The sequence below is a fragment of the Pleurodeles waltl genome, chromosome 6 (genome assembly GCF_031143425.1).
Source record: "Pleurodeles waltl isolate 20211129_DDA chromosome 6, aPleWal1.hap1.20221129, whole genome shotgun sequence".
NCBI lineage: Eukaryota > Metazoa > Chordata > Amphibia > Caudata > Salamandridae > Pleurodeles > Pleurodeles waltl.
The window spans coordinates 577,070,520-577,093,651 of NC_090445.1; the positions used below are offsets into that span (position 1 = coordinate 577,070,520).

The 23,132-nt window shown below is 48.5% G+C and overlaps 1 protein-coding gene across 1 annotated transcript in view; it reads right to left on the bottom strand.

Moving 5' to 3' along the window:
- Window positions 1-4,598, bottom strand: part of LHFPL5 (LHFPL tetraspan subfamily member 5) — a 65,727-nt gene extending 61,129 nt beyond the window's left edge. Inside the window, exon 1 of the mRNA XM_069238762.1 lies at window positions 3,885-4,598. Coding sequence (XP_069094863.1) covers window positions 3,885-4,296 — 412 coding nt within the window. The 5' untranslated portion in view covers window positions 4,297-4,598. The remainder of the gene's footprint in view (window positions 1-3,884) is intronic.
- Between the last annotated feature and the right edge of the window lie 18,534 nt (window positions 4,599-23,132).

A 23,132-nucleotide genomic window follows, 5' to 3' on the forward strand; every position in this document is an offset into this window, starting at 1 on the left:
TGTGTTGGACCTGGCCCTCTCTGCAGGGTCACCCCAAAAGTTTTGCCTTCACTCTCTTCATTTGCTGAATCAGTTTTTGTTGGCTTTTAGGGCTCTGTTCACTTTAGCACTGCTATACAGCGCTAAAATGCTTGTGCTCTCTCCTTCAAACAGGGCAACATTGTCCTACACCTAATTGCCACATTTAATTTACTTGTAAGTCCTTAGTAAATTGTATTACGTGTACCTATGGCCTGTAAATTAAATGCTAAAATGGGCAGCATCACTCATTGTGCCACTCACTGAAGCAGCACTTTAAAACATGTTTAAGGCCTGCCATAACAGTCTGTAGTGCAGTTTTAAACTGCCATTTCAACCTGGCAAAATAAACCTTTTGCCAGACCTAAACATGCCTTTTCAATACATATATGTCACCCTTAAAGTAGACCCTAAAGGCTCATAGGGCAGTGTGCATTGTACTTAAAAAGTAGGACACGTAAGTTTATGTTTTACATGTTCTGGTAGTGGAAAACACCTCAAGTTGTTTTTTCACTCCTGCAAGGCCTACCTCTTCCATTGACTAACACCAGGTTACCTTATTACATTTATTAAGTGATCATTTTGGACTGGAAGCAGGTAGGGATGTCATGTTTACACTCAACATAATTGTAATTTAAAGTCAGATTTTAAGTCATAATTCTGAAAATGCCACTTCTCAAAAGTTTAAGATTTCTTGTCCTAACCATTTGTTCCTGCTGCCAGTATCCTGGGTCATATGACTGTGTCTGGCTCTGCTGTTGGGGTTTGTGTAGTCTTGCCACACAGTGAGACAAAGGGAACTGGGAGTAGGCAGGTTTGCTGGGGCAGAGCTGTGTCCAGGTACAGGGACACAACAAGATCTAGCGGACCTGCTGCAACTGGACCTACCTGAACCTGCAACTGGACCTGTCAGAGTCCTGTTGGCCTTTGCTAGACTGAGACCTCAATTCCTAAGACGTGCCTCTCCAGGTCTTGACCCTTGGCTGGCATCAGAGTGCACTCATCTTCAAGATAAGGAAAAATCCTGGTTTTAGGCTCTGTGGATGCATAAGGGCCCGTTCGCACCAAGACAGTGTTGCCAGCAACGACTGCCCAATCAATGCTCTAGCAACAACCGTCCACAACGCCCAACCCGCTCTTTGAGCTATAGCAATAACAGCCCATGCCGCCCAGCCTGCAATTCGCACAACAGTGACGATCATCTGTGATGCTGTCCCTGCTCTTTGCGGCTCCTCCAGCATGAACTGGACTCTCTGTGCTGAACTTTGACAAGGTAACTTTTTCAGCGGGACTAACCTGGCTACTGTATCCAGCCCACTCTCCATCGTGGTCGGCCTGAACTTGTGACTTTCCCCTGGTTTAGCACTACCAAGTGACCGCTAAAGGTGCTTTGTGCTTTTAGGCGCTATACTTAACTGAAAATTTGAAACTGCATATCTCTGGTTCTAATGATTGGATTTTTGTCATTCTGCTTTCATTTTACTTAATTAAATGTACCCTATTTGTTTAAATTGGTTTGAGAATGTCCTTCAGTTGTGCTTTCACTCTATTAGTGTTTGCATGTTGCATACATAGTTTACACAGTGCCTGTAAATTAATCCTGACTTCTTTTATGCCAAACTACCAGAAGGTTAATCACAGGTTAATTTAGTGACTTTTGTGGTTCACTCAGGCAAGGATTGTGGGTGCTGCCTGATTGGGCATCCACCCCCCTCATCCAATAACCCAATTTCTTATAGCATGGATCAGAGAGGCACCAGGAGAAGAATGTGTTTAATAGAGAGGGGTCTGAAGAAGAATGCGTAGAACAGAGAGGCATCTGGAAAGGAACACATGCAGTAGACAGGGTTTTGCAGTAGAATACATGGAACAGAGATGGGCATGAGTAAAGTGTATGAAATGATGGAGAGCCCAAGAAGGATTGTTTGACACACTGTGCGGTCAATAAAAGAGTGCATGTAATAGATGAGCCTGGGTAAAAGTGGATTTAGACAACAGGCATGAAGAAGAGTGCCTTGAACACACATAGGCCCTCATTACAACCCTGGCGGTCAACGGTAATATGGTGGAAAGTACTGCCAACAGGCTGGCGGTAATTTACACCATATTATGACATTGGCGGTTTGGCTGAAGCCAAACCACCAATGTACCACACCGATCGCCACAGTGGTAACAGCCGCTGGGCTGGAGATATCAATCTCCAGCCCAGCGGCCGTCACTGTCCCCCATGTGGGATTATGACCCCGCCTACCGCCATGGTTTCCGTGGCTTCCTTACCCCCACAAAAACCATGGCAGTAGGCACTATCAGTGACAGGGAATCCCTTCAAAACACTGATAGAGGTCTTCCCCACCCACCTCTTCAGATACTCTCCCACCCCCTTACTCTCCAAATCCCCCCCTACATTCACGCCCCCTTCACACACACAGGCATACACACACCCATTCCCCCATGCATGCATACATCCATTCACACACACACATACTTTCATACATACACGCAGACATGCATTCACAGAACACAACTTACACGCACTCGCACCTCCATACCAGCACACATGCATACAACACGCAACACACACCTGCATACATGCACGCACATTCACACACACACCCCCACACACACAACACAGCCACAGCCCCGTCCCCTCCCCTGTCAGAACACCCATTTACCTGTTCAGGGGGTCCTCCGGCAGGTGATGGGACGGGGCACTGCTGCCACCAGCAGAACACCGCCAGGCCGTATTATGGGCCATAATACAGCTGGCGGCAGTCTACTGGTGTGGCGCTGCTGGTGGCAGAAATGCCATCTTACCATCATCCGCAGGCATGGCCACAACCGGATTTCCGCCATCCTTCTGGCAGACATCTGGATGTGGTCATATTACGGCGGACGGCTGGTAGCCGCGGCGATGGTCTTTTGGCAGCTGTCTCCACGGCAGTAGGCGGTTTTTACCACCAGTATCATAATGAGGGTCATAGTCTGGACGAGTGGAGTGGATGGTACAGATAGGGGCCTAGTGAAAAGTGTGGAACACGCAGGGCCCTGGTAAACACTGCATGGAGCAGACATGAGGTTGGAGGTAGAAAGGCATCAAACAACATGGACTATGGGATCGAGAGCATAGGGCAGATCGAGACTAGCGAACATGGAGCAGACCAGACCCTGGGAGAGAAGACACCGAAGAAAACTGAGACGGGAAATGAGTTCATAAAACATGGCAGAGTTTGAGTAAGATAGCATGAAACAAACAGTAAACTGAGCAAAAAACATTAGGGAACCGGCTAAGGCGGGGTTACAAACTGTAGAAAACACAGTGGCCCACAAGGGCTTGAGTGAATGGAAAAGGTGATGCTGAGCATGGAATGGAGCCTGGAACACAAAAAATACACTGTGATCGAGTGAATGGAAACTAGCAGGACCTTTAGGAGACCCTACAACAAGGCTGGAACTGGCTGGACAGACAGCTGGCGAAGAGTGCAAGAGAGCGCACGGCAAGAAACAGTTTCCAGTACGCGAGTGTCAATTTAAAATGACGTTTCTCACTGTATCACTCCACTCTGCGATATAAGCACACCGTGACATCTCTAGCTTTGTAGATCTCTGTATTAGCGCGTGTAATAAAGGGCACCCAGACAGCCAGGCACCCCATCAGTGTACCTCTGTGGGGCTACAAGGGCCCCGTTCTCTTCACTTGCTGTGATCACTGCATGGGGAAATTAAAAGAAGTCCCTTATCGTGTACCTTGTTTTACCTTAGAAGTATCTCTGCATGAAGTAAAGGCACTCTAACTCCTGGCACTGTACCTACTACGGGTGCTGTGCCCTGGGGTACAACCACCTCTGCGCCCCCGCTCCCCAGCTCACCGGCCGCCAGCTGCATCCAGGCGCACACCTTGTACACAGTGGCAGAGTTACAGAAGAAGAAGAGGCCAAAGCACAGCATGGAGCCGACGATCAGGAACATGGAGATGCCCACGAAGAACATGGCCGTCTTGAAGGCCCCGGAGGGGATGCTGGCGAAGTCCAGGGCGCTGCCCTTGCAGATGAGCTCGGAGGTGAGCGCGTTGCCGATGCAGTAGCTGAAGAGGCCGAAGTAACCGGCCTGCGGGGTGTTGATGCTGTCCCCGATCCAGTAGGGCTGGATGAAGATCACCACCATGATGATGGTGAAGCAGATAGTGAAGACGGCCCAGAGCACCCCGATGGCGCGGGCGTTCCGCACGTAGTTGGTGTGGTAGATCTTGGCGGCCTCTTGGGCCGGCAGCATCTTCACCATGGTGCCTGCCTTCCGTGGCGCGCTTCAAGGGGACTCCGGGACCGATTCACTTCAGGGTGCTGTATGTCACTGTCACCGAGGCAGATGCACTTCTATGGCGCACATTTGGAGGTCTACCCCGCCCTACCCGGTCCTAAGAACCCACTGCTAGACCAAACCACAGAGGTGTGCGTTCCCGGGGGCGTCGTCTCCATGGAGCGGGGCCCAGGCTCCGGGGATCGGGTTCCGTAACCCAAGGCTCAATGAAATATTCATGCCTCAGAGGTGTACGAACCAGGCCTCCCTCGGGCTGCCGCCCACCAGCTCAGTATGCGACCCACACACTATTCCCGAAGAGCACGAACGCAAGGGGCACTGTGGGCCACCGCTAATCCTAATTGGTTTAAAGAGAATTAACTAAACCGTGGGACGGCCGGGACGGATAAACGGTGTATGGCGGTGGAGGAGTATGTGGGCAGGCGTCGAGGTGTGACAGAACAGCACCGACAGTGCCAAGTGTTTATGTTTTTTGTATGCGTTAAAGATTATACAAACTTCAATAATACACGGCAAACGTATACGTAGCAAGTATTTAAGTTACACACTGCAAAAGGACCGTGCGTGTGTGCACGCTGCTGCCACCTGTCCTGTGGCTGTTATTTGAGTTGGTTAAGTTTGCTTTGTTGTGCTGCTACCCATGCGACACTTGCGTTGTAAATGAGCGAATCTCGACGAGCAAAGTCCGTTCACACAAAAGCCTAAACGATTAGTAGGTGGGGCGGGCAGGGGAGGTGCAGTGTGAAGAGCTGTGCAGGCTCGCCTTGAATCAGGTGCAGGCAGCAGCTGTACATGCTCCTACACAACACAGACAAAGTACACCTGGGCACGAGCAGTGCAAGCTTCCCTCACAAAAAATGAAGCAGAGACAGCAACAAATCAAACTTTCCATCGCTGTACACATACACACAGCAAATACATGATCACGTCAGTATCCCTTGCGCACTCTAAACGTGCACCACGTGGCCTTAGCAGTGCAGGCTTTCTTCACAGACAGGTACGATGCAGGCAGCAGCAGTGCAAGCTTCTCACACACAAACAGAGCCTAAGGACTGCAGGGGCATCAAGAGTGCAACCTTCCCTCACACTCAGAAGACACGTCCTATGTGAACATCAGGATTGCAAGCATCCCTCACACTCACAGAACATGTCCCACGGGACATCAGGATTGCAAGTGTCCCTCACACGCAAAAAACAGGCCCCACGGTGACATCGGGATTGCAAGCAACCCTCACACTCAGAGAACAGGTCCCATGGAGACATCAGGATTGCAAGCGTCTCTCACACTCAGAGAACAGGTCGTACGGGGACATCAGGATTGCAAGTGTCTCTCAGACTCAAATGAAAGGTCCCCCAGGGCCTTCAGTATTGCAAGCGTCTCTCACACCCAATGAACAGGTCCCACAGAGATATCAGGATTTCAAGCGTTCCTCACACTCAGAGAACCGGTCCACTGGGACAACAGGAATTGCAAGCGTCTCTCACACTCAGACTCAAATAACAGGTCCCCCAGGGCCATCAGGATTGCAAACATCGCTCACACTCAGAGAACACTTCCCACGGAGATATCAGGATTTCAAGCGTCCCTCACACTCAGAGAACATGTCCCAAGGGGACATCAGGATTGCAAGCGTCTTCCACAGTCAGAGAACAGCTCTTACAATGCCATCAGGATTACAAGAGTCCCTCACACTCAGAGAACAGGTCCTACAGGGACATCAGGATTGCAAGTGTCCTTCACACTCACAGAACAGTTTGCATGGGGAAATCAAGACTGGAAGCGTCATGCGTACACCAATCAAACAGTTATCACATGGGTGCTGGCACTCCAAAAGTCCCTTGCACATTGAGAACAAGTACTACAGGGCATTAGCAGTGCAAGCTCTCTCATACACATAAAGTAGGAATGGCTGAGTCAGCAACAGTGCTTGTTTCTCGTTGTCACTCTCACACTCACACGCTTATGGGTACAACGTGGACATCAGATGCGCAAGCTTCACTCACAACCAGACAGCAGATACTAGATGGGTATCAGCAATGCAGGCTCCTCCCACAGCTAGAAGAGGGACCACAGGTGTGAGCTTCCATCCCGCACACAGAACAGGTCTAAGGGTGACACCACCAGTGCAAGCGTTTGACACACAGAGACCAGGTATACCAGGGACAGCAACTATCCAAGGTCTGCCCCTGGGGTGCAAAGGATAGGGACAGTGCAGGTCGTGCTGGTAAGCGTCCGTCACATGCTGGACAGCCATGCCATGCCCAGCAGCAGAGCAAGCCTGCTCCATTTACTGGGAGCAGAGCAGGGTTTAAAGCAGGGGTCTTCAACATGGGGGCGGGGCCCCTAAGAGGGCCTCAAGTGATCCCAGGGGGGAGCTCAATGCTCTGGCCAAGAGAAGCATTGTGGTCATAAGTCATAACAGGGCTTTGTTTTAAGTTGAAAAAAGTGAACAGCAGTAAACCGCTCTGTAATGGGGCATTATTAACGTGTTTTGTCATTTATACCAAGCTGGGAGTATGTGTCAAAAGGGAAGGGACTCCAAATACTCTTCAAAGCAGAAAAGTATGTTTGGCATCATGTATTTGACTGCATTTTTAAAACAGTAACAGAATTTAACTGCAATGTTTAAATAAGTGAAGACATATTTAAACATTAATAGAATAATTGGGAAAAAATTTGAGGGGGACCCCAACAATTTTTTTTTCCCACTGGGGGTGCGGCAATAAAAAGTTTGAAGACTATTGGTTTCAAGAAAGAAGGAGACACTCCGATTGCGAGAAACATAGGTTTCACCTTCTCCACCCAAAGGTAACAGGTGCAGTGCAGGCAGCATCAGCAAGGCAAGGTCGAACTTCACTCACAAAGTGCAGTTTCCCTCATGCAGTACCAGTGAAAGCCTCCATAAAAGGTACAGCGCAAGCAGCAGGTGGCTGCGCGAGTGTAATGTGGGGGGTAAGTAGCATAAAAAACTGGGGGCTAGGGATCATCTTACCCTGATGCCTGCACCGACTGACTATGGCCTTGGCTTGGTGGGGAGTCATGGTGCTTGGGACAGCAGAAGGGACAGAGGGGGCACATGATGTGACACGCTCATCTTGTTAATACCAGCCAGGTGGCTCTCATGGGTGGAACTTGCCACAGGAGTTGCTGCAGGGCAAAACAGTATCCAGTCAGACTCATTTCCCCCAGGGATGAGACTGCCCACATCATTGATTCCACTCACACTCGTCAGTGGGTTCCTTCTGCCTTAAGATCAGGTATTCACTCACTCAGATGGGGAGCCAGAGAAGGTGACTCAGCGGAATCCGCTCATTAGACCTCCTAAGGTGGATCCTGTGCGCTTTTCTCACCTCACAGGACAATCCGAAGTCACACTGAACTGTGGGTAACATGGGGATCTCACTTCACAGGACAATCCAAAGTCACACTGAACTGTGGGTAACCTGGGGATCTCTCCTCACAGGACAATCCAAAGTCACACTGAACTGTGGGTAACCTGGGGATCTCACCTCACAGGACAATCCAAAGTCACACTGAACTGTGGGTAACCTGGGGATCTCTCCTCACAGGACAATCCAAAGTCACACTGAACTGTGGGTAACCTGGGGATCTCACCTCACAGGACAATCCAAAGTCACACTGAACTGTGGGTAACCTGGGGATCTCACCTCACAGGACAATCCAAAGTCACACTGAACTGTGGGTAACCTGGGGATCTCACCTCACAGGACAATCCAAAGTCACACTGAACTGTGGGTAACCTGGGGATCTCACCTCACAGGACAATCCAAAGTCACACTGAACTGTGGGTAACCTGGGGATCTCACCTCACAGGACAATCCAAAGTTACACTGAACTGTGGGTAACCTGGGGATCTCACCTCACAGGACAATCCAAAGTCACACTGTATTGTGTGTAACACCGGGTCTCACCTCACAGGACAATTCAAAGTCACACCGAATTGTGGGTAACATATAGGGGAATGGTATCCCTGGATGCGTTTGAAATAAACTTGTTTAGTCTTTTCTGAAATCCATTCTTTTGCTAATACATTGTCCACAGCCTTTCCAATTATATCATTGTAGTCCAGTGTGTTATCTTGTGCCACTTCCATATATGTGTTGTGATGTTCTAGTGAACAAGTGCAAATGATTTAGGGGGATGCATTAAAAAAGGAATGGATTTCAGAAAATCAGAAAAAGACAAACGTGTTTCTTCTTTCAAACACATCTAAAATTCATAAATGTTTACTGGACCTTGTACGTTGTGCCCTAGTTTCTACCTACACTGCTGATTTATTAATCAAACAAAATAATGTAGCAATAGAATAAAAAAAGATACTGTTATGCAGACCGGATGTCTCAACATTGTATACACGAGCTCTCCACACACTGGGTAATGTAGCAGGAGATGACTATTTATTAAGGGCAGAGATTTAGAGAGTGAACTATGTATTTCTGATAGATGATGCTCTTTTCTATATTCCCCCCTCCCCCCAACACCCTCACCCCCTGTGCACAGTGCTTAATTTGTAAATAAAGAAGTGCCGGTGCTCAAAGCCCTTCTCTTAAACACGAGACTGCTGTAATTAAATCTTCCAGCGCAATCCTGAAGCGAAATCGGGCCTCTTCAATCCATTTACGGCCACCCCTGCCCCTTCAGCTCAGCATGCAACTTTCTACTTTCTGCCTTTTTGACGCTTTTTAGTTTTTCCTTCTTCCGTTTTTCCCATATGTGTCTTTTGCTCGCAGCAAATGCTTGAGGCGTAAGAATAAGCCTCGGCCCTCACAAATAACAAGCACAAATTAAGCACTGCCTGTGCACCTACTAAACGACTTTGGAGACCTTTCAGGTCTCCTAATCAACTGGGCGAAGTCCTTGTTGTTTCCAATTGCATCATTAGTCGGAACACCAGTGGAAATCCTCCTGAATATTAGACTCCGCTGAATATAAGACTCCGCTTGGAGCTGGCAAACTTTAGGTATTTGGGGATTATGGTGGCGCACTCAAGGGCCCAACAATTACGGCTTATCATGGTAGAATAGTAGACTCCCTAACAGACTCAGTGATATTCTGGAACACGCTTCCTCTGTCCCCGATGAGTAGACTTGCCATCTCTGCAATGGTACTCCTGCCACAAAGTACATATGTACTGCAGGACACATTGGTGGTCATTACAACCTCGGCGGTCTTTTAAGAAGACCGCCGAAGGACCGCCGTGCGGAAGACCGCCAGTATGCGGTTTGCCGCGAGGCGTATTATGACCGTTGGCCGCCGGCCGTCATTTTTCAGACGAAGAGCCGCCAACAGCCATACTTGCGGGCGGCGGGGAAGTGGAGTTTGCTCCACCTCCACCGCCACGCCAACAGAACACCGCCGAGCTAATCACGTCATGTGATTCTGCGCGGTGGTGTTCTGTTGGCGGTGTGGTGTTGTAGGGGGGTGTGTGAGTGCGTGTATGCTTGCGGGGGTGATGCGTGTTTCGGAAATGTGTGCGTGTATGTCTGTATGTATGTCTGTATGGATGTGTGCGTGAATGTGTGAATGTGGGTGTACGTGTCTGAGTGTGTGTGTGGATGTTGGCATGTATGTCGGTGTGTGTGCGTTTATGTGTGTTGGTGGTGCCTGCGTGCGTGTCAGGTGTGTGTCAGTAATGTTATGTTGGGGGTCGGGGTGGAGAGGGGGGTCCTGCCACCTTTGGGGGGTGGCAAGGGTGGTGGGGGGTGTAGGGGAGGGAGTCGGGGTGGGGGTGGGGGGTGCGGGAGACCCCTATCAGTGCCAGGGAATGAATTCCCTGGCACTGATAGTGCTTACCGCCATGGATTTCATGGCGGTTCCTACCGCTGGAAATCCATGGCGGTAAGCCGGGTCACAATACCGGCGGCGGTATTGTCACGGCCGCCGGGCTGGAGACCCAGGTCTCCAGCCCAGCGGTCGTCTCCGCCCTGGCGGGCGGAACGGGAAAGCGGCAGATGGCCATGGCGGTAACCGCCATGGTCATAATACCGAAAAATAGACCGCCAGCCTGTTGGCGGTCTTACCGCCGTTTAACACCGTCCGCCAGGGTTGTAATGACCCCCATTATGTCACCTCCCAGCAAAACTATTCAGACAACTAGACTCGCTCCTAACCTCATTATTATGGATGTGTGTGTGTTGGGGGGGGCAGCAAGACGACATTGGCGACACTAACCAAGTCCTACGAAGAAGACGGACTGGACGTGCCGTGCTTGGACCTATACTATTATGTGGCACACTTGCAGCATGTCGCGCAGTGGTTGGACACAGGCGATAGTTGGGAGAAACGACTTCTGGTGGGGCAGAGGAACAAGGTTTGTCTTCCTGGACTGCTATTGGAGGGAGCTGGGTTTTAAAGGAGTCCCATATATAGTCCTGCAGTCAGCCAGACTGTGGCAATGTTTTGCTGCGGCAGTGCTAAAACACGCTTCGTTTCATCTCGATATGGACAATAAAGCCAGCCAGACAAATGATAGCTAACATGCCATTCCAGCCATGGAGAGAGGGGGTTACGAGCGCCTCAGAGATTTGTACCCTGGTGAAACCTTTATCTCGTTTGAGGACGCATGCGCAGATTATGGTCGGGCCTGAGACACTTTCTGCATCAAGCAGGCCTATCGGAAGTGGCCAGGCAGACCTGGCCAAGCTACCCCGCAGCACCAAAGACTGCACACACATTGGGGATATTACTGTCCTGCGGGATGGGTAGGCATCTGATCATGGGCGTAGGAAGTGTGGGGGACGCTGGGGATGTATCCCCCCCAGATTTTGGAGGGTGGGGGACACGGGGGACGAAGGTGGGGGGGACAAGGGGACAAAATAATTTCCCCTTTTACATATATTATTCAGAGGGCCATTAGCGCACAAAAGCGCTACTTATAACAGCCCTGTACCGACCATCCTCCAATCTGATGGTAACAGTATGAAGGTGAGTCAGGAGGCCCCCTGCGCCCTCTGCCCTTTTGTTTGTCCTGTTTACAGCTGTGGGCATTAAGGGTGCTCATAAGAACAAAGGGCATGAGGAGGAGAAGAGTTTTGGATGATTACTATCTGCATCACCTGCTGCCGCCTTGAAGAGGAGCACTGCAGGAGGCCTTTAAGAGGAGCTGCAGGACAATGAGGAAGATCTAAAGAGGAAACAGAGTCCCACTCAGCCTGGTGCCTGCAGGCTAGAAAGGAGACTCTGTGAAACACAATATTTGTATTTGACTAACTAAGATCACACCAGTTGGTGAAACAGTGAAGTCGAGATTGAGCCCAGATTTTACCTTTTCACAAAACAATTTAGCTATTAGAAGGGTATATTTTTCTAAGATTTATGTTTAATGTTTTGTTATCTAGGTAATGAAGGGCTTGGCTAACAGGGAGAAGCCATATTTTATTTTGGGCCGTTATGCCTAGCATTATTATTTATGTTGTTGTTATCATTACATACTTCAGCATATTGAAGTATATTATCTTTTCTCTATGTTTTCTTTACTGTACTCTGAAACAATCTACCCTATGCCACTGCACCCTACACCACTTTTCTCCACTCTGTGCTACTCTATGCCACTGCAATCTATGCTGTACCACTCTACTCTACACCACTCTCCTCTGCAGCACTCTACACTACGCCACTGCAATCTATGCTGTACCACTCCACTCTACATCACTCTACTCTGCAGCACTCTACACTATGCCACTGCAATCTATGCTATTCTACTCTAACCATTGTACACTACACCCCTGCACTCTGCCAGTGCACTCTTCACCACTTTACTCAAAACCAATGCACTCTATGCCACTGCACTCTATGCCAATCTACTCTGCTCCATAACACTCTATTCCACTGCTTTCAATGCCACTGTACTCTGCGCCACAGCACTCTAGGCGACTGCACTCTATGCCACTCTACAATACACCACTGTACTCTGCGACCCTCTAGTCTGCAACATTGCACTCTGCCACTGAACTCCACGCCACTCTACACCACTGCATTCAATGCCACTGTACTCTGTCCCACTGCACTCTTTTCTGCACCACAGCACTCTAATCTACTCTACTCTACACCACTCCAATGTAGGCACTTCACTCTACTTTGAAATCATCTCCTCTATGCCACTGCAATCTACGCAACTCCACTCTATGCTATGCCAGCCTAATCTACCCTGCACCATTCCAATGTACCCTGCACCACTCCAATCTGCTCTGCACCGATCTATGCTACTGCACTCTACATCACTATGCTCCACTCTGCAACAATCTACTCTTCACCACTATACTGTACTCTGCAGCAATCTACTCTATGCCACGGCACTCTATGCAGCTCTTTTCTACTCTACACCACTGTACTCTAAGCCACTCTTCTCTACTCTGCATCACTCTACATCACTGCACTCTACACCAATGCATTCTATGCCACTCTACTCTACACCAGTGCCCTTTATGACACTCTGCTCTGCAACACTGCACTCTGCCACTGAACTATACTCCTCTCTACTCTGCACCACAGTACTCTACTCTGCACCGCTCAACTATATGCCACTCTACTGCACTCTACACCAATGTACTATATGCCACTACACTCTATGCCACTCTACTCTGCATCACTGCACTCCACCACTGCACTCTACACCAGTCTACTCTACCTTGCACCACTCCACTCTACCATGCACCGCATCACTCTATGACACATCACTCTGAACCACTGCAATCTATGCTGTGCCACTCCACTCTGCTCCCATCTACTCTTCACCACTCTACGCTACTGCACTTTACGCTAAACCAGTGCAGTCTTCGTCAATGCACTCCACACCACTTTACTCAAAACCAACGCACTCTATACCACCACACTCTACACCAATCTACTTTGCACCACTGTACTCTGCCACTTCACTCTAGACCACCCAACTCCACTCTATGACACTTCACTCTGCCATTATACTCCACGATACTAGACTCTGACACTCTATTCCATTAAACTCTAACACTTTCTCCACTCTGTAACTCCCTACACAACTCCCTATACGCCACTCCATTCCACTTTACTCCACTCTATACCACTCCACACCACTCTATGCCACTTCAATCTATGATACTCTACTCAACACCACTGCACAACCCTCTATGCCACTCCACTATACAACAATGTACTATGCTCAACAGCACTCTACCCAACTTTCTCTATGCAAGTTCACGTTACTTTACTTCACTCTACTCCAGTTCACTCTTATTTATGCCTTTCCACTCTACGACACTCTGCCACTCCACTCTATTACACTGTGACACTACTCCACTCTATTACTACTTTATGGCATTGGCGCTTGATTAGATGTTCAGATCTCCATTGATTGCCTTCTCACTCATATGAGACGTGAGTCAGATTTATCTTCGCCGTTTTGGTTACAAGCACTCTGTAACCCCCTTTAACTCAAGCTTAGCGAAGGCTTAGGATGATCCTGATACTTGTCTAGGGGATCGAAATATCGTCGGCCAAAGTACCTTGACCTGAATTTGTGATATTGTACATAAATTGGCATAAGCATAGGTACTATGAGCTAATGACTTCTTGATTCACTATTTGAGTCATTCATGTAATAGTGGGTGTATAAAAGCTTGTAAATCATTATTGTGGATTCTAACCTTGTAGGAAAGTAGCCTCTTTCTAGCTTGGTTACCCCCACATTTGGTCTGTTTTCCAGTGTGTTTGAGTGGGTCTACTGGGATCCTGCTAATCAAGACCCCAGTAGTTATGCTCTCTCCCTTAAATTATGGTTGTTGCATACTGGTAACCCAGTATTTCACCCAAGATTGGCATACTGGTGTCCCCTTATAAGTCCCTATTATATGGTACTTGGGTACCCAGAGCATTGGGGTTCCAGGAGATCCCTATAGGCTGCAGCATTTATTTTGCCACCCATAGGGAGCCCATGCAAAGGCTTCTGCAGGACTGCCATTGCAGCCTGCGTGAAAAGGTGCCTGCACCCTTTCACTGCCAGTTAAACTGCACCAGGTCACTTATAAGTCACCCCTATAGCAGGCCCTCCAGCCCTGAGGGCAGGGTGCAGAGTACCTGTGTGCGAGGGCACCCCTGCACTAGCAGAGGTGCCCCCACAACCTTCAGGACCATTTTCCCAGACTTCAGGAGTGCGGGGATGCCATTTTACAAGTGTACTAGAAATAGGTCACTCCCTATTCCCAGCTACATAATGGTAACTCCGAACATAGGTATGTTTGGTATCAAACATGTTGGAATCATACCCCAAGGCTTTTGCAAGCATTGGTTGTATGATTTCATGCACTCTGGGGGCTCCTTAGAGGACCCCCAGTATTGCCGTTCCAGCCTTCTGAGGTTTTCCAGGCAGCCCCAGCTGCTGCCACCTCTCAGACAGGTTTCTGCCCTCCTGTTGCTTGAGAAGCTCAAGCCCAGGAAGGCAGAAAAAAGGATTTCCTTTGTGGGAGGGATGTTACACCCTCTCCCTTTGGAAATAGGTTTGGAAGGGGTAGCTTCCTTCCCCAGGCCACTGGAAATGCTTTGAAGGGCACACTTGGTGCCCTCCTTACATAATCCAGTCTACACCGGTTCAGATACCCCCAGTCCCTGCTCTGGCAAGAAACTGGACAAAGGAAAGAGGAGTGACCACTCCCCTGTCCATCACCACCCCAGGTGTGGTGCTCAGAGCTCCTCCAGAGGGTCCCTGGGTTTTGCCATCTTGGATTCCAAGTTGGCAGCAAACTCTGGGAGCATCTGAGTGGCCAGTGCCAGCAGGTGGTGTCAGAGCCGTCCCCTGATAGGTGCTTACCTATTTAGCTGACCAATCCCCCTTTCAGGGCTATTTAGGGTCTCTCCTTTGGGAGGTTCTTCAGATTCAGATTGCAAGACTCCAGCAGGAATCCTCTGCATCCTTTACTTAACCTTCTCACCGAAGAAACTGCATCTGGACCCTCCAGGAACTCCACAAACTGCAACAACGAAGCAAAGACGACTTCTGCAATATTGTAACTTCAGCTCCTGCCAGCAACTGCAGCTTTTTCCCGGTCGTGCATCCTCAGAGGACAGCCTGTCTTCAGTCTGCACCAGAAGACTGAACGAATCTCCCTTGGAGTGAAGGAGTCACTCCCCTGCTTCAGCAGGCACCTCTCTGCAACGATGACCATCTGCATAGGTCCCCTCTCCTGACGAGTTGCATGGATCCTGCATCACGGGTGGTAGACTGCAGTGGTCCTGATGGTCCTGACGTCCTACTGTCCAACTTTGGTGGAGGTAAGAGCTTGCCTTCTCACGCAAGACAGTACCCCATGCACCACGTGTTTTTCAGTTGCCAAGGCGTGTGGCATCCTTCTATGAAATTCTTTGTGCACAATGTAGCTCCGGCCCCCAGCACTCCTTCCTGAGATGCACAGCTTCCTGAGTGGTTCTCTGGCGGCGTGGAATCCTTTGTTTTTGTGCTGCGTGGGCCTCCTTTTGCAAATCCTTTGTCCCCGTGCTGGGGGACTCCTGTGTGCGCTGGCTGGTATTCTGTGGGCTCTCTGAATTGCTGAGAGCCCCTTCTGACTCCTACTACTGGGTAGAGTCCACCAGGTCCCTCCTGGTCCTGGGCAGTGCCATTTTCCGCTAACCATGAGCTTTGCCTGTGCCAAGGCTTGTTGGTGGAATCCAGCGATGCAAACCAGACTGCAATCATCGATCTGGCGTGGGACATCATCTGCACGAACCCGCATCCATCTTCTTGGGTGCAGTACTGACTGTTGTTCTATACCAGTGTTTCTTCTTTTGCACCTTGATTCGGATTAGCGGGGGCTCCTGTCCTCCCTGGACTCTTCTGTGCTTCTTGGACTTAGTCCCATTCTTCCACAGGTCTTTAGGTCCAGGAATCCACCCTTTGTGTCTTGAAGTATCTTCTGGTTCTTGCATTTTCTTCTTTCTCGTGTTCTTGTGTGTTCTAGGAAAGTTACTGTGATTTACTCCTGCTTTCCTGGGCTCTGAGGTGGGTTCTGTTACTTACCTTTGGTGTTTTCTAATACTCCCAGCGCCCCTCTACACACCACACTTGCCTAGGTGGGAAACTGACTTTCGCATTCCACTTTCTTAGTACATAGTTTGTGTTTCCCCTAGGCCCATTTCTAACCATTGTGATTTTCACTAATTGCACTGTTTTCTAACTGTTTTTATTGCTATTGCTGCATACTAGTGTATATAATTGGTGTATTACTTACCTCCTAAGGGAGTATAGTCTCTATGGTATTTTTGGCATATGTGTCACTAAAATAAAGTACCTTTATTTTTGTAACACTGAGTATTTTCCTGGCATGTGTGTGAGTATTGTGTGACTACAGTGGTATTGCATGAGCTTTGCATGTCTCCTAGATAAGCCTTGGCTACAGCCACCACTAGAGAGCCTGGCGTCTAGACACTGCCTACATTTCACTAATAAGGGATAACTGGACGTGGTATAAGGTGTAAGTACCATAGGTACCCACTACAAACCAGGCCAGCCTTCTCCAAACCACTGTACTATATAGGTTACTTTTTAAATTTTTCTTGTAATTGGCGACATTGGGTCATCCAGATAACTTGTGTAATGCTTGAATACCAGTCTTTCTCTATTTCCCCTGTTGATGTTTTCCCACTACATTTGATCTTTTATATTTTGATTGAATAAATGCATAAAACATTCCATTTGCATACTACTTTAATATCATTGTTTATGGGAGTGGTGTTGCATTTTTTTCAAGGGACCCCTGTTCCTTTAAAGTTAAGTTTACTGCTCCATTCTAGGATACTCTACTTACTCCATGATACTACGCCACATCCGATGACACATCATTCTCCTTTATGCCATTAACTTTGAGCCATGCTGAATAGTAGTCTCACTAGTGTACAGCATGGCTAAAACACATTGGCAAAGGCAATAGAACTTGCATAGGCGAGACCTATTGGCTTTGCCAATGCTTGTTTATAAGGTATGAACTTTAAGGTGACTTGCAATATCCTTATGTACACAGTGGGTATTTTACCCCATATAATACATGGTCACACTACCAACTTTCCCACAAACCACTTAAAACCTTAGTGCATAGCTTCTGTCATTCCAAGCTATTAAAGTAGAGCAGAAGAAAGAAAAGCAACATTCCATTTTTTGCTTTAAACTGCTGTATTAATTATGCTCTATGACCTGATCTGCCTTTTACCTTGGCTGCGAGCTCTGGCAGAAGGCATTGTAATGTCAGAACTCTACTGTAATAACCCTATCATAGTCATTTTCTGATGTCTTTTCTTTATAATCAGTGAATGTCTTTTCTTTACACGCTGTGACTTGGTGCATCACAAACAGCCGTTTCTAAAGAAATTAGTGACTGCAGTTTATACAGAGATTAGAGAATCCATGTTTATAGCCTGTAGCTCCAAGAGCTTCTTCAGTTGAAATGCTCCTAGTTATGACTGATGTGGAGCTGAGCTTCCCAAGATCACACACAGGAGTAGAAGTGTTATTAGAACTATGGTTTCCGAGCACAGTTTACAACTATTGTACCTAATCGCTTTTGATCTCTCCAGTGCGGTTCCAATTGGCATGAGGTGAAGGGCATGATGGGTGTGGGGTGCAAAGGGTATGTTCTTACTCTTTACCCTCCTACCTTGATTTGCTTGGTGCATGAAGATGCAAGGTTAGTCAACATGTTATTTTCACATTTGAGCTAATTACTTTGTAAATGTAAATAACATTAAAAGATACTTTCAGACTGTGAAAACATGCCTGCCTTTCTCCCTATTTCACTTCCAATATATATGATTGTGTATATTTATCGGAGCCTGCAGTTCGTAAACAACAAGCGATTTGTATAGGGTTGATTGAAAGTCCCCAAGGCTGTCCCTGTCCCCCCCAGATATTTATGGTCTCCTACGCCCCTGCATCTGATTACACTTCTCTACAAAGCCATGAGAACCGACACAGTGGGAGAACAACTACGGGCTCACCCAGCCTCCGTGGAGGATGGGGACGGGACGCAGATCTGTGAACTTATGCAAATAGTCTCCAGTGTTGCCGGCTTCACCCTGGTACGCTACAATTTCTGACACAACCTCAAGAGACCTGCATCGCATGACGGAGACTCGGCCAGACACTTGCCCCCGCTGCGATGCTGGGAGGGCTGGTTTCCTACACTTGGCACGGGACTGTAGGACTGTGCGGAGCTTCTGGTCACAAGTGGTGGAGGAGGTGGTACAGGTCTCTCACCTAAATATAACTCTCAGACCTCAATGCTGCTTGCTGGGCAACTTAGACATAGAGTGGCCATTACGTGGATGGGTCAACGAGCCCCAGTAATAAGCAATGGCATAGAGATTTGGCATATATACATAACTAATAAATGAGAGCAGCCTCTCTGCACCAAGGAGACAGGGTTATTTAGAACCAAGGTTAAAATAATTTTCTCCTGGAGAAAGAAATTATTGCCTCTAAAATCCTACGCCATTTTTCACAGTGATCATGCTTTCATTCCAGTCAGACCTGCAGGGAGATATATATTGAAACTACTGTGAACACATCCAAATCTTTAAACAAGTGTAAACTTTTTAAAATTTATTCTTACAAAAAACCTACTAACATTATTTTTTCGGTTTATCACAATCACATAAAAATAAACACTATACACATTCAGGAAGAAATGTTAAAAACAAGCCCAAACCCTCAACTATTAAACTATTAAAATCGTACATGTCCATCACTTATGTCACTGAGCAATCATGAATAAATCAGTCGAATATAATTTTCCGGGATGATCCGTTCGATAAGGGAATTTAAAGTTATTTTCTCCTGCAGACTAAGGCCCATATTTATACTTTTTGATGCAAACCAGCGCTGGCGCTGGTTTGCGTCAAACATTTTACCGTCCAGCTAACCCCATTCCTACGCGCCATGCGGGCGCCTTATGTAAGGAATGACGTTAGCTGGTGCTGCAGAATGGTCAAAGTAAAAAAAAAAGACTCAAACCAGGCAGCGCCGGCGTAGGGGAAAATGGCGGTTGTGCATCAAAAAATGGTGCAAGTCAGGTTTGAGGCAAAAATCATGCCTCAAACCGGACTTGCACCATTTTTTGATGCACAACCGCCATTGAAATGACTCCTGTCTTAGCAAAGACAGGAGTCATGCCCCCTTGTCCAATGGCCATGCCCAGGGGACTTTGGTCCCCTGGGCATGGTCATTGGGCATAGTGGCATGTAGGGGGGCCCAAATTAGGCCCCCCTATGCCACTTAAAAAAAAAAACTTACCCCAACTTACCTGTACTTACCTGGGATGGGTCCCCCCATCCATGGGTGTCCTCTCGGGGTGGGCAAGGGTGGCAGGGGGTGTCCCTGGGGGCAGGGAAGGGCACCTCTGGACTCCTTTCATGGTCAGAGACCATGGAAGTGAGCCCACAGGTCCCTTAACAATACAAAAGGATGATGGACGGAGTGCTGAACAATGCAAACACTCACCCCCAGTCACAGATCTAGGTTTAATACATCGTTCTTTTGCTCACCATGCCACCCCAGTTTGGACCCAGCCACATGCAAATCAGTCTTGACCCTGTTCCTCATGGAAACAGTCCAACCCGAACTGCCAAGCCAGGTCCTCCCTGGACCGGAAAAAGCATCCTGGGACCGGTTTCAGGGTTTCACCCTTCATCAGCCAGGCTAGTTTGAATCCAGTGGCACAGTGAGCAAGAGACCCACGTCTGGGCATACCCTTCCCACTTAGGGCAACTTTAGCAACACGCACAGGTCCCTTAACGCCTGCCCTGACCCAGGCGTTAAAAAACGGCACACATCAGGCTGTGCGCCGTTTTTTAAGGCCCGCCCTCCCCAAAATGACGCGGGAGTATATATAAGGCGCACAGGCCTTAAAGTAATTTTTTGGGCAGGAACGCCCATTACCGCTAGGTAGTTTCCCGCATCCAAAAAATGACTCACACGGAGGAATTTTGACATCCGTAGGCTCGGGCGTCAAAGTTTAAATATGGTGCACAACATTTTTGACTTACATTCGGCACAGAGTATAAATATGCCCCTAAGTGCCAACTCTTAGCCAATTATCCAGCAGTTGTCTAATGCGCCAATTGCTAGGAATGGGGTTTCTGGTTGGCTAGGGAATGCACCTCAGCCAGGCAGAACCCACCCACTCTAGTCAGGGCAAGGGAGTTACATGTCCAAGATAACCCCTGCTCACCCCCTTGGTAGCTTGGCACGAGCAGTCAGTCCTATCCCAGAGGCAATGTGTAAAGCGTTTGCACAACATACACAACACATGTGAAGCACTATCCCCACCACAAAGTAAACACAACACCAAGTTATATGAAAATATACTGTATTGTACACAACACAATTATTAGACCAAACATCACATATCAGTAGTATCCTGCAACCTTAGCAGTTGTCAGAATGCTACTCATTATTTACTCTGCTGACTAGCAGTAGCCACATATAACACACAGGTTACTCAGTATTCTGCAACATAAGCAGTAGCCAGGAAACACGTTATTATACCAAAGCACTTGTCATAAGAATATCATAAACGCCCATAGTAGGAACATTATAAACCATATGGCAAGTCATAAAAACATATTAGCATGGCATGCCCATAATAGGAACATTTGCAATCATATATAAAACATCATAAACCTAGGTAGGCAACATATACATAAACAAAGTCTCTAAAAAGAACCTATGATATATATTATCCATTTCAAAGTACCTGGTCTGATGATAAAGGCACCTCCAGTGCCTGGAAAATGACACAAGCCCCCCCCGGCGCTCCTCTGTGCTAAAAGGGGTCCTCTGAGATCCTCTGTGTTATTGACAGGCCCCTCCAGGGGCCCGCGATCACTAGGGGCACTCCCGGGTCTCAACCGGCCCTCATGAAGGGGACCAAAGTCCTCAAAGCAGCCTTAGGGGGGCACCACGCACCCCCTCTGATTGGTGATGGGCCCCTCCTGGGGCCCAAAATCTCTAGGGATCCCCCACCGGGCCTGTACTGGTCCTCCAAGGCGGGGGGAACCACAGCTCTGTCACAGGCCCAAAAATGGGCGAACCAGGGACCTGCGGCGCGGACAAGCCTCCAGCGAGGCTGCCGCCCCGCCCCCGATCCCACAACGAGCCCTCCTGGGCTCAGCAGGCCAAGGAGAGGCGTCCTCCTCTCCTTCCTGTCTTCGGTGAAGTTCCAGCCCGAATAAGGGTCGTCTGGTGCCCCGTGGGCGCCCTACGAAGCAGACCTTGCCCCGGGGGCACCAATAGGAGCACATTTGCTCCTGTCTTCAGCAGGAAGATTTCCTTTGTGCCCCGGGGGCACGGTAAAGCGCGCTTCACTCGCGCTTCGGTGGAACAGCCTCCCCGGGCTGCGGCAGTGATTCCAGGCACCACGAAGCGCTTTTCAAAGCGCTTGGGCATTAAATTAAGCCCGGGTCGCAGCAGTGAATTTTAGGCCGCAATCTAGAAGAGCGCTTTTCAAGCGCTAGCAACATCACAGCAGCGGCGCTTTCCACAGCGCTAATCACAGCTATATGTGGAAGCACTCTTCATGTCAGAAGATTGTTGCAGGGGTCAGGGGCCACAGCACCCACAAGGTCCCACAAGGGGAGGGTCCCAGCAACAGGCCAGCACAGAGGATGCTAGCAGGTGGCAAGTCCTTTACAGTGACCAAGCAAGTCACAGGTCAGCACAACCGCAGCAGTCCTTGGCAGTTCCTGGTGAGTCCTTCCAGTCCTTTGTGTCCAGTTCCCAGATGAGTCCAAGAGTCTCCAATTGTGGGGAAAATTCCCCTGTACTTATTCTCAGTCCTTACAGTGTTTTACAATGGTAGGGAGAGGAGGTTCCAACCAGTTCCAACTGGTTCTGGGAGTGCCCCCTCTCTCCTCCAGCACAGGCTCCAAACATCAGTGGGGGCTAAACAACCCTATTGTGTGAGGCCAGGGCACAGCCTTTACAAATGTAGGTGTGCCCCGCCTCTGCCTTCGCTCAGCGCATGAAGACTATTCAGTATCCAGATGCACCTCTGTGACACCTCCACCCTCCCTGTATACAGGCTGTCTGAAAAGTATGCACAAAGCCCCAGCTGTCACTCTGCCCAGACGTGGATTGGAGTCAAGCTGCAAAACACCAGAGTCATAAGCAGAGAGAAATGCACACTTTCTAGAAGTGGCATTTCTGTAATAGTAATAAAAAATACACCTACACAAGTAAGCAGCATTTATTATCACCATCACAACCATACCAACATGCCTACGCTACCCCTCATAAATCAGACAATACCCCTTACACATAAGGCAGGGTATTTCTAATGCAATCCTATGAGAAGGCAGCACTCACAGCAGTGAGATACCAAGTTAGGCTGTTTGTCACTACCAGGACAGGCCACGCAACCTAGCACATGTCTTGCCTTCTACATACATGGCACCCTGCCCATAGGGCTAGCTAGGGCATACCTTAGGGGTGGCTTACATGTAGTAAAAGGGGAGTTTGCGGCCTGGCAAGTAAATTTAGATGCCAGGTCCCTGTGGCAGAAACTGTGCACACAGGCTCTGCGCTAGCAGGCCTGAGACATGTTTGAAAGTCTACTTCAGTGGGTGGCGCAAGCAGCGCTGCAGGCCCACTAGTAGTATTTAATTTACAGGCCCTGGGTATAGAGATACCACTGTACAAGGGACTTACCGGTAAATTAAATATGCCAATTAGGTATAAGCCAATCATACCAACTTTAGATGGGAGAGCACCTGCACTTAAACACTGGTCAGCAGTGATAAAGTGCTCAGAGTCCTAGAGCCAACA